The sequence below is a fragment of the Brachyhypopomus gauderio genome, chromosome 2, assembly GCF_052324685.1.
Source record: "Brachyhypopomus gauderio isolate BG-103 chromosome 2, BGAUD_0.2, whole genome shotgun sequence".
In the NCBI taxonomy this organism is placed as follows: domain Eukaryota; kingdom Metazoa; phylum Chordata; class Actinopteri; order Gymnotiformes; family Hypopomidae; genus Brachyhypopomus; species Brachyhypopomus gauderio.
The window spans coordinates 47,242,281-47,254,353 of NC_135212.1; the positions used below are offsets into that span (position 1 = coordinate 47,242,281).

Sequence of the window (12,073 nt, forward strand, 5' to 3'; positions counted from 1 at the left end):
AAAAAAGGTACAGGAATCGGTGTGACCTCATTCCTTGGAAGGTGCCACTCTAGCCCAATGCTTCAATGATGGACAAGCTAAAATCAGTACCAACCACCCAAATGCAGACCCCTATTGACAGGGAGCATTGAATCCTGAGCATGAGGAAATGCTAGTCTGCTATGAATACCTAGAAGGCTAGCCTTGTACACAAGGCCATAGAGGCACAAGCATACAAGTTTAAAGACCCTGGATTAAGCACTCTAACCATAATGCAAACTAGTTGTGGAAGTAGACCTACAACAGATTCAGCCCAATTGCATAGCAACACAGGACAGGTTGTCGAGTCACAGTACTAGTTTATTTCAATCAAGACCATCAAGCACTCTCCTTAACCATGATGGGTCCAAGGATTACTTCTCCTTCCAGCAGAGTACCTGCAAAAAAAAAAAGGGGTAGGGATTTAGGCTCCGCTTGCAAGTCCACGTCACCTCTAGTCCAAGCTGCAGACCTTCTCCAAGAATGATCAGGTACTGGCAGAGCATGGCATGCACGTACCTTTGTCCTCAGACAAGTCTCGCCCCTTCCGGGAGCTACAGGTGGTGTCGCAACAGCCACACACCTGGTCAAGACCATACGCTGCAGTCCACCTGTGAAGCCAGAATAGCCAAGCTTACCAGCTAGGCCTCACCAGTAACCTGCTGGTTTCAGAACCACAGCCACATACCTGTTGCTAGAGAACGAACAAGCTTTGTGCTCAGGATCAGCAGCGTAAGAAGCTGGAGTTGCCTTCATAAAGCATGTGAAGTAGAGCTGGAAAGACAGGGGTTAGTTCAGACAGCCAGTCCTTCTACTCACCCCCCCTACCAAACATGCTTACATACCAAACCACTGTTGTCCTGCTGAAACCTGAATGCCTCCAACTGAAACCTCAGCTTGTCTGCTTCAGTTTGGGGCAGGAAGTGAGAATGGGAACCTGTGAGCTTGGCATCAATCAGGCACCTGCAATCATTTGTGCAGTCAGACCACAACTAGCTGATCTCTACAGCCATCACAAAGCCCACAAGGAAGCCACTCACCCATGGTTATCTATGAAGGCATAACTAGGGACTGCATTCACATCAGGAAACACAGTGGCCACACAGGTGTCCAGATACACACGAAGGGGCACGTGGTAGAACTGAATTACAGATGCCTCAACACTGATCACATCATGCAGGAAGTACTGGTTGGAGAGCCTTTCAGACGTCCAGTCATCTGGAGAAGAAACCTCATTAGGTCCAGTTCAGGCACAGCTCATCAGTAGGTATGGTGTAGCCATGGGACAAACCTGTCATGAGTCTCAGGGAGAAGACAAGCTGTTCCTCAGCAACTTGGGTAGAAGCATATGGGATCCAGGCAGGCATCAGAGCATTGCTGCTTACATTGTGGAACCTACAAAGCATTTTATGGCCATCAGATTGAACAGAGCCTTCCAAATAATACTGAACATCACATCTGGTAGGGTCCAATACCTTGGATAGTGACACTCGATGCGAACCTCAGCACCAACGGTTCTCACAATAGGAGTGTGAGCAAAATTGTGGGGAACATAGCGGACGTAGAAGACGTAGACCAGCTCATCTGGAGTCATCTGTTAAGAAAGAAGTGGTGTTATTGCATGCAGGTTTAAAGCAGCACTGAAGCATTCACTTCATAGACACTCACACTGGTAGTACTGTTGCAGGCCTGCAGTGCTGACTGGAAGATGAGGACTTGAGCAGCACGGTCCTCCCCACTGACGGCACAGTTTCCCAGGGTGATCTCAGATGGATTTATCAGCTCACCGGTTCCAAACAGGTCCTTCTTGACCTCCACATGTATGCCAGTCTCACCACACTCTGCTGCTACACTTGCAGTAGGAACAGGGGGGCTCATCTGAAACTGCATTAGTGGCTGTCTTGCTGGTAGTTGAGGGTCATTGGGGAAGTGCCATGCCACCTGCTTCACAGGTCCCTGAAATACTTGCTGGGACTGAACGTTGGAAGGCTGCTGCACAGGTATCTGCACAGGATTCCAAGACTGCTGGCTAAATGATCCTTGGACAGGCCCTGTGGGGTTAGAAACATGGCTCCCCTGAGATGACCCTCCAGCTACCACTTGCCTTCTTGCTTGTTGCTGCAAATTAGATTGTAGTCCAGTTGGAAGTTGGGATCTGACCATTCCTGCTTGCCATGCCTCAGATACCACCAGCAAAATCACCACACAAAGGCCCACTTTGCCTAAACCCATTGTAAATCTCCCTAGAGTCTCTAGACATACTCAACCTGCCTGGTCTTTCTCTTTTTGTACAATATTGTAGGCTCACACCTCCAATCCCTTTCTAATAGGATTAATGTCCTTCTGAGCCTGTTGAGTCATGTATTACTCTGACTCACAGCTGACAGCAATTAAGTCTTTTCATTTAAATCTTGGAGTTAATTGACCCATACCATGAATGAACTGAGCACTATTGGGTATTGGACATATATCAAATCAACACATACAGTTTGCTGAATAAATTAATAAGTTAGTAGTTTAGTATTTTCACACAACACTATTGCACACCATTGTAATATACATCAAATCCTTATACATGAATGTAACTTGTGGATAAATATTGCATGACTTGATTTGCTGTAATATTTTTTGTGAGACATTTAATTTATCCCTCATACAGAAGACAAGACATTAACCAAAGAGGCTAAATTACAGATGCTTCAACATTGATGATATTGTTCAGGAATTACTGATTCAAGGGAATTTCATTCAACTTGAAAATAAACCTAATTCGAAGGTCCAGATCATGCAAAGACTTGATTAATTAGCTCTGAAACCGTTATATAAATATGTCCTGCACCATACATATAAATTAATTAATTAGGTGGAAATTAGGGCCCTGTCCTGCCATTGGTTGGTCATAAAGAACAATATGAGCTGACATGGTGGAAAGCAGTTATTATCTGGCAGGACATGACTACAGGGAGACAATGGAAGGATTTAAGTCCATGGAAGGGGTAGACAAAATATTCTACAATGCTGGAAATCTTACTGGTGCAGTTATCATAATACATGTTCTGGGTATTTATTGTATTTCCTGCTTCTTTGACCCATTTCACACTCTTGTGTTGTCACACATAGTTAGCATTGTGCTGCAATGTAAAGAGATCTCCTTCCATTCATTTCAGCCATCATCAACAGCTCCTACATTTTGGGACATGTACCTAGTGTGTCCAAGAGAGCCAGGTTGGTACCTATATTGAAGAAGGCAACACTTGACAGCTCCGACATAAGCACCTACAGACCAGGACCACTTCTCTCTTTTTTCCCCAAAACTCTGGAACAAGAAAAATCAATGATCAATTATCTCTTTTCCTCACCCAGAACCAACCCCATTATTCCAATCAGTCTGGCTTCAAATAGGCACACTCAACAGAAGTGTCCCTCAAAGCAGTGACTCCAAAGCCTCAAGCTGCCAATTCTGACAAGCTATCATAAGTCTTAATTCTTCTAGATCTTTCAGCGGCAGTTGGCACCGTTATCCACAACATCCTTCTCTCTGTTATTTCTAGCCTCGCTGTGACTGGCTCAACCTGGAAATGGTTACAGTCATATCTGGAAGAACGGTTGTATCAGGTAACATGGAGAGGATCTATATCCAATCCATGTATCCTCTCCAACGGAGTCCCCCAAGGCTCAGCCTAAGGCCCTCTTTTCTTTGTATAGTCAGGTAACACGGTTTCTTTTCATTTCTCCTATCATTGCTATGCTAATGACACCCAACTAATTCCATCATTTCCATATTCAGACACCCAGGTTTCTGGGCTTATTTCAGCATGCTTGGCAGATATTGCTTCCTGGATGACCACTCACCACCCGAGGCTCTAACCCTAGCAAAACAAGCTTCTGTACTTTCCAGGAATCCCAAACCTTCACAAGGACGTCACAATTTCATTTGAGAACACCCAGTTATCACCGTCAGAAACTACTTGAAGCCTGGGTGTAACTTTGGACAACCAGTTGTCTTTCTCAACACTTTTCAACCCTCACCAGGTGCTGCAGATTTCTCCTCTGCAACATACAGATAATATGACCTTTTCTTTCACAGGAAGGTACTCAGGTGCTTGTGCAGTCTCTCATCATCTCAAAACTAGAATACTGCAACTCTCCACTTGCACGTCTTCCTCTATGGGTCATCAGATCTCTACAACTGATCCAGAATGCAGCAGCATGACTGGTCTTCAATGTCCTCTTCACTGGCTCCCAGTACCTGCACGCATCAGATAGAAAAATTGGATCCTTGAAAAAGAAAGGACTAGCCTTTCCCTACATAATGACCATGGTCAAAGCCCAACCTGTACGACGAGCACTCCGAATCTGAAGTATGGCTTGACTTGAAAGACCATGCTTAAAGTCTCACGAACGACAAACCTCATGACTCTTCTCTGTCCTGGCTCAGAGATGGTGAAACAATCTTCTGCAAGCTATTCGGACTGCAGAATCTCTTGTGGTCTTCAAACGTAGACTGAAGTCACCTGTTTATTGAGTACTTAGATTACCACTAAAACCGCAGATAGCACTTCTTGTCCTTTGCATTGTATGCTTATGAATGTCTATTTTTATTTGCTCTTGTAGGTATCGTTTTTTTTTATTCCTGTTTAAGTTTGAGCCTATGTCTCTATGTCATACTAGGTAATGGCATCAAGTCCTGTAGTGGTAGTAGTCAGGTCTAAAGCACTTTGCAAATCGCTCTAGATGAGAGTGGCTGCTAAATGGCTAAAAAAGTAAATGTTGTACTTAGTCAGACTTCATATCTGAACTGTCCTGTTCCTTGTGTACCTTGTGATTCATCTGGTCTTGCAAAGTTTTGCAAATGCACAAGCTGAGATCTGGATATCAGGCAATCTGTGATCCAGGTGATGTTGGTGGCATATCATTTAGCTTTTCACCAAGTGAAGGATTTGACTCCATACCTCTTTACAAGGCTTCTTCCACATCTTAGCATTGAAAGGCTTTGCCTTGAAATAGTCAAAAACATAGGGTCTCTCAGTACTCTATTTTAAGAAAGATGTAACTACCACCCACATAGATGCACACAAAAAAGGACGGGTCAAGTATTTTAGAAAGCCTTTAATTGCAGAATTTACCAGAGATCCAGACATGTGTCAAATGTACATGACTTCTTCCTCAGTGTTATCATGAATCCTCCTGACAATGTGGGTCTCCTACAAAAATAGGAGTCCACGCGACAATTTATACCTTGGAATCTAGTATTTTTAGTATTGATCAAAACATTTAGTGAGGTCAAACTCCAAATTGGCAGAGATGTCCAATACATGTATAGAATAACTTCATGTTCAAACCTTAATTTCTATAAAAAGGTTGAACATGGTCTTTCAGGAAAAAATAAATAAATATGCCCCTCCCCCGGCACAACACCCATCATGTCCGAGTCTATATAATATAGCAATGGACAGAAAATTGAAACTTCCCCACAAGCTGTAAAAATATTGAAATTCATTTTTGGGTGAAAAATTACTGAAGATGGTTCAGAATTGAGGTTCATGTCAATTCTAGAAGAATTACACATTCACTGGAGAGAATTCCCAAAGAAAGTCCTTCTACACATGGAAACCCATTTGGAGTAATGGGTATCATGTTGCCCATAGGCAATGAAGTAGTGGTCAAGTCAAGTCAAGTCAAGATAACTTTATTGTCAAAAGTCAAGATAACTTTATTGTCAAAAATCTATGTAACAAGGTTAACACAGAAGTTTGAAATTGCGTTTGGCCAGTTCCAATGTGCAGTTTAGCAACATATATTGATAATCACTCACTAACTCACTTACACACACACATACACACACAAGCAGTGCAAATTAACATACTGTTACAGACTATTAACATAGTAATACACACACACACACACACACACACACACACACACTCACATACACACACACACACAGTGTGCAGTAAAAAAACAAAGGCTAGACACACACACACACACACACACACACACACACACACACACAGTATGCAGTAAAAGGGCTAAAATACTAGACAATAGGTAGGTATACATACATACACATAGCAGCAGAAAGGACAGTCAGTGGTCAAGTAGTTGGATGTAATATGTAAGGTGCAAGGGTAAAGTGCAAGGTGCATGATGAAATAAATGGAATGATTATGAGTAACTTTGGAATGTTTATGTAGTTCTCATCAGTGTGTTGATGAGTCTGATGGCTTGTGGAAAGAAGCTGTTTCCCAGTCTGGTGGTACGGGACCGTACGCTACGGTAGCGCTTCCCTGATGGGAGTATTGAAAACAGTTTGTGTGCTGGGTGTGTTGGATCTTTAGTGATGTTCATTGCTCTCCTGAAGCAGTGTGAGGTGTACAGATCCTTGATGGCTGGTAAGGGTGATCTGATGATCTTTTCTGCAGTCCTCACCACCCTCTGTAGTGCCTTCTTGTCTGCAGATAGACAGCTGCCATGCCAGACAGAGAGGTTGCTGGTCAGGATGCTTTCAATAGCACCCCTGTAGAAGGTGGTGAGTGCGGATGTGGGCAGGTCGGCCCTTCTCATCCTCCGCAGGAAGTGGAGTCGTGTCTGTGCTTTCTTGACCAGGGCGGTGGTGTTTGTAGACCATGTGAGATCATCTGTGATGTGCACTCCCAGGAACTTTGTGCTTTTCACAGATTCCACAGCACTGCCATTTATGATGAGTGGGATGTGTGTTTGTTGTTTTTTCCTAAAGTCCACAGTTATTTCTTTTGTTTTGTTGACGTTGAGAAGCAGGTTGTTCTTCTCACACCAGTTAATGAGTTGCTGTACCTCCTCTCTGTATGCTGAGTCATCGTTGTCAGTGATGAGACCCACCACTGTTGTGTCGTCGGCAAATTTGATGATGTGATTTGTATCAAATCTGGCACAGCAGTCGTGGGTCATCAGCGTGAACAGCAGGGGAGATAGCACACATCCTTGCGGGACCCCGGTGTTTATGATGGTGGTCGCTGAGGAGTTATTTCCAACTCTGACTGTCTGTGGTCTATTTGTGAGAAAGTCCAGCAGCCAGTTGCACAGTGAGGTGCTGATACCTATTTGACTTAGCTTGTTCACTAGGTGTTGGGGGATGACAGTGTTGAACGCAGAGCTGAAGTCAATGAACAGCAGCCGTGCATGACTGTTTTTGTTCTCCAGATGAGCCAGGCATAGATGGAGTGCTGTTGCTATAGCATCATCAGTGGAGCGCCCGGGTCGATAAGCAAATTGATATGGGTCCAGAGTAGTGGGGATGGTGGATGTTAAGTGGGCCTTTACAAGTCTTTCAAAGCACTTCATCACGATGGAAGTGAGTGCTATGGGTCTGTAGTCATTAAGTGATGATATTGGTGACTTTTTAGGTAGTGGTACAATGGTTGTAGCTTTGAAGCTTGCTGGTATGATGGCTTTGTTCAGAGAGATGTTGAATATGTCTGTGAGGACGTCGGTGAGTGAGTCAGCACAGTCTCTGAGCACACGCCCAGGTATGTTGTCTGGGCCTGCAGCTTTCCTGGGGTTCACCTTGAGGAGGGTCTTCCTCACGTCCGTTGGGTCCAGTTGGAGTGTCGTGCTGTCTGTATTGAAGATGGCTTTAGTGGGTGTTGTGGTGTTATTTTCTTCAAACCGGCTGAAGAATGAGTTCAGTGAGTTGAGGAAGTCTGTGTTTTCCTCACATGGTGGGGGAGCTGGCTTGTAGTCTGTGACTGACTGGATGCCTTGCCACAAGCGTCTAGGGTCTTTCGTGTCTGTGAAGTGTGAGTTGATTTTTTGTCCATAAGCACGCTTGGCTGCTCTCACTCCCCGGTGTAGGTTGGCCCTGGCTGACTTGAGGGCCTCCTTGTCGCCGTACTTGAAAGCAGCGTTGCGTGCTATTAGGAGCTCACGCACCTCCCTGGTGAACCAGGGTTTTTCATTTGCTCTCACTGTAATGTCCTTTGTGATGGTTACATCTTCTATGCATTTTGTTATGTAACCGGTTACTGAGTCTGTGTATTCGGTGAGGTTGACGTCCTGGTTGGTGGTGGCCGCCTCCCTGAAAACAGACCAGTCTGTGTGTTCAAAACAGTCCTGTAGAGCTCCTGTGGAGCCCTCTGGCCAGACCCTGATCTGTTTCACAGCTGGTTTGCTTCTCGTCAGAGGTCTGTAAGCTGGAATTAGCATGACAGAGAGATGGTCTGATGAACCCAGGTGGGGGTGGGGAACTGCTCTGAAAGCCTGTCTGATGTTGGTGTAGACTTGATCAAGTGTGTTCACCCCTCTTGTAGCAAAGTTTACATATTTGTGGTAGTGTGGCATTACTGTTTTTAAGTTGGCCTGATTAAAATCCGTGGTGCAATGCTGTGGCTGTTGTCCTGACCCCTCCTTGCACCAGAGAGTTCAGGTTAAGGGGAAGACTGCACAATAGGCTGCCATTTCCATTAGCATGTGACGGGATGTAAAAAAAAAAGGTACAGGAATCGGTGTGACCTCATTCCTTGGAAGGTGCCACTCTAGCCCAATGCTTCAATGATGGACAAGCTAAAATCAGTACCAACCACCCAAATGCAGACCCCTATTGACAGGGAGCATTGAATCCTGAGCATGAGGAAATGCTAGTCTGCTATGAATACCTAGAAGGCTAGCCTTGTACACAAGGCCATAGAGGCACAAGCATACAAGTTTAAAGACCCTGGATTAAGCACTCTAACCATAATGCAAACTAGTTGTGGAAGTAGACCTACAACAGATTCAGCCCAATTGCATAGCAACACAGGACAGGTTGTCGAGTCACAGTACTAGTTTATTTCAATCAAGACCATCAAGCACTCTCCTTAACCATGATGGGTCCAAGGATTACTTCTCCTTCCAGCAGAGTACCTGCAAAAAAAAAAGGGGTAGGGATTTAGGCTCCACTTGCAAGTCCACGTCACCTCTAGTCCAAGCTGCAGACCTTCTCCAAGAATGATCAGGTACTGGCAGCGCATGGCATGCACGTACCTTTGTCCTCAGACAAGTCTCGCCCCTTCCGGGAGCTACAGGTGGTGTCGCAACAGCCACACACCTGGTCAAGACCATACGCTGCAGTCCACCTGTGAAGCCAGAATAGCCAAGCTTACCAGCTAGGCCTCACCAGTAACCTGCTGGTTTCAGAACCACAGCCACATACCTGTTGCTAGAGAACGAACAAGCTTTGTGCTCAGGATCAGCAGTGTAAGAAGCTGGAGTTGCCTTCATAAAGCATGTGAAGTAGAGCTGGAAAGACAGGGGTTAGTTCAGACAGCCAGTCATTCTACTCACCCCCCCCCCCTACCAAACATGCTTACATACCAAACCACTGTTGTCCTGCTGAAACCTGAATGCCTCCAACTGAAACCTCAGCTTGTCTGCTTCAGTTTGGGGCAGGAAGTGAGAATGGGAACCTGTGAGCTTGGCATCAATCAGGCACCTGCAATCATTTGTGCAGTCAGACCACAACTAGCTGATCTCTACAGCCATCACAAAGCCCACAAGGAAGCCACTCACCCATGGTTATCTATGAAGGCATAACTAGGGACTGCATTCACATCAGGAAACACAGTGGCCACACAGGTGTCCAGATACACACGAAGGGGCACGTGGTAGAACTGAATTACAGATGCCTCAACACTGATCACATCATGCAGGAAGTACTGGTTGGAGAGCCTTTCAGACGTCCAGTCATCTGGAGAAGAAACCTCATTAGGTCCAGTTCAGGCACAGCTCATCAGTAGGTATGGTGTAGCCATGGGACAAACCTGTCATGAGTCTCAGGGAGAAGACAAGCTGTTCCTCAGCAACTTGGGTAGAAGCATATGGGATCCAGGCAGGCATCAGAGCATTGCTGCTTACATTGTGGAACCTACAAAGCATTTTATGGCCATCAGATTGAACAGAGCCTTCCAAATAATACTGAACATCACATCTGGTAGGGTCCAATACCTTGGATAGTGACACTCGATGCGAACCTCAGCACCAACGGTTCTCACAATAGGAGTGTGAGCAAAATTGTGGGGAACATAGCGGACGTAGAAGACGTAGACCAGCTCATCTGGAGTCATCTGTTAAGAAAGAAGTGGTGTTATTGCATGCAGGTTTAAAGCAGCACTGAAGCATTCACTTCATAGACACTCACACTGGTAGTACTGTTGCAGGCCTGCAGTGCTGACTGGAAGATGAGGACTTGAGCAGCACGGTCCTCCCCACTGACGGCACAGTTTCCCAGGGTGATCTCAGATGGATTTATCAGCTCACCGGTTCCAAACAGGTCCTTCTTGACCTCCACATGTATGCCAGTCTCACCACACTCTGCTGCTACACTTGCAGTAGGAACAGGGGGGCTCATCTGAAACTGCATTAGTGGCTGTCTTGCTGGTAGTTGAGGGTCATTGGGGAAGTGCCATGCCACCTGCTTCACAGGTCCCTGAAATACTTGCTGGGACTGAACGTTGGAAGGCTGCTGCACAGGTATCTGCACAGGATTCCAAGACTGCTGGCTAAATGATCCTTGGACAGGCCCTGTGGGGTTAGAAACGTGGCTCCCCTGAGATGACCCTCCAGCTACCACTTGCCTTCTTGCTTGTTGCTGCAAATTAGATTGTAGTCCAGTTGGAAGTTGGGATCTGACCATTCCTGCTTGCCATGCCTCAGATACCACCAGCAAAATCACCACACAAAGGCCCACTTTGCCTAAACCCATTGTAAATCTCCCTAGAGTCTCCAGACACACTCAACCTGCCTGGTCTTTCTCTTTTTGTACAATATTGTAGGCTCACACCTCCAATCCCTTTCTAATAGGATTAATGTCCTTCTGAGCCTGTTGAGTCATGTATTACTCTGACTCACAGCTGACAGCAATTAAGTCTTTTCATTTAAATCTTGGAGTTAATTGACCCATACCATGAATGAACTGAGCACTATTGGGTATTGGACATATATCAAATCAACACATACAGTTTGCTAAATAAATTAATAAGTTAGTAAAGTTAGTAGTTTAGTATTTTCACACAACACTATTGCACACCATTGTAATATACATCAAATCCTTATACATGAATGTAACTTGTGGATAAATATTGCATGACTTGATTTGCTGTAATATTTTTTGTGAGACATTTAATTTATCCCTCATACAGAAGACAAGACATTAACCAAAGAGGCTAAATTACAGATGCTTCAACATTGATGATATTGTTCAGGAATTACTGATTCAAGGGAATTTCATTCAACTTGAAAATAAACCTAATTCGAAGGTCCAGATCATGCAAAGACTTGATTAATTAGCTCTGAAACCGTTATATAAATATGTCCTGCACCATACATATAAATTAATTAAGTGGAAACAATGGAAGGATTTAAGTCCATGGAAGGGGTAGACAAAATATTCTACAATGCTGGAAATCTTACTGGTGCAGTTATCATGATACATGTTCTGGGTATTTATTGTATTTCCTGCTTCTTTGACCCATTTCACACTCTGGTACCTTGTTGCCAGGCTGGTACCTATATTGAATAAGGCAACACTTGACAGCTCCAACATAAGCATCTACAGAACGGAATCACTTCTCTTCAAGCGTTTGTGTGTGTGTAGCGTCCTGTGCTCGTCTTTGTCACTATGTGATTTTGTTAAATATGCGCTGCCTGTGTAGTATTTACCCCCAACCACACACACACCCCCCCACACCCACACATATCTCGCATGTAACCGGTCCTTGGCTTTAGACCCTAGGAGGTTTTTTTTTTAAAGATTTTATAACTTCTATTTTTTTTTATTTAGCGGTTCTGGAATGGCAAAGCTACCCTCCACTCCTCTATGTGGCCCCGCCCTCTCTCCACCCTCTTTGCCTCCGCTCTAATCGTCTCTCTCCGACCGTCCTTCTCGACCCAGGTCCCGGTCTCGTTCCCAGCCCTGGTCCCGGTCTCTTTCCCGGCCTCGTTCCCGGCCCTGGTCCCGGTCTCGTTCCCGGCCAAGGTCCCGGTCTCGTTCCCGGCCCTGGTCCCGGTCTCGTTCCCGGCCCTGGTCCCGGTCTCGTTCCCGGCC

The 12,073-nt window shown here is 45.2% G+C and overlaps 2 protein-coding genes and 2 long non-coding RNA genes across 5 annotated transcripts; all 4 read right to left on the minus strand.

Moving 5' to 3' along the window:
* Positions 1–318: 318 nt before the first annotated feature.
* On the minus strand, positions 319–787 carry LOC143508527 (uncharacterized). Its single transcript, XR_013129374.1, has 3 exons — positions 707–787; positions 538–629; positions 319–416 (listed from the first exon to the last, which is right to left on the minus strand). It is a non-coding gene; the product is annotated as an uncharacterized LOC143508527 (long non-coding RNA).
* Positions 788–842: 55 nt separating this feature from the next.
* LOC143508701 (zona pellucida sperm-binding protein 3-like) lies at positions 843–2,288 on the minus strand. Its single transcript, XM_076997362.1, has 5 exons — positions 1,687–2,288; positions 1,494–1,612; positions 1,310–1,413; positions 1,059–1,236; positions 843–981 (listed from the first exon to the last, which is right to left on the minus strand). Exons 1-5 carry the CDS (start codon positions 2,248–2,250, stop codon positions 843–845), a joined length of 1,104 nt encoding a protein of 367 aa, XP_076853477.1. The 5' UTR covers positions 2,251–2,288.
* An 814-nt stretch (positions 2,289–3,102) lies between these two features.
* On the minus strand, positions 3,103–4,458 carry LOC143508929 (uncharacterized). Of its 2 annotated transcripts, none has more exons than XR_013129541.1 (3): positions 4,353–4,458; positions 4,048–4,267; positions 3,103–3,334 (listed from the first exon to the last, which is right to left on the minus strand). It is a non-coding gene; the product is annotated as an uncharacterized LOC143508929 (long non-coding RNA). The 2 variants fall into 2 exon arrangements; XR_013129542.1 differs by having other exon boundaries at positions 3,871–4,267.
* A 4,339-nt stretch (positions 4,459–8,797) lies between these two features.
* Positions 8,798–10,766, minus strand: LOC143508528 (zona pellucida sperm-binding protein 3-like). Its single transcript, XM_076997073.1, has 8 exons — positions 10,169–10,766; positions 9,976–10,094; positions 9,792–9,895; positions 9,541–9,718; positions 9,346–9,463; positions 9,185–9,270; positions 9,016–9,107; positions 8,798–8,895 (listed from the first exon to the last, which is right to left on the minus strand). The coding sequence occupies exons 1-8, from the start codon at positions 10,730–10,732 to the stop codon at positions 8,837–8,839; spliced, it is 1,320 nt and encodes a 439-aa protein (XP_076853188.1). The 5' UTR covers positions 10,733–10,766; the 3' UTR covers positions 8,798–8,836.
* Positions 10,767–12,073: the final 1,307 nt, after the last annotated feature.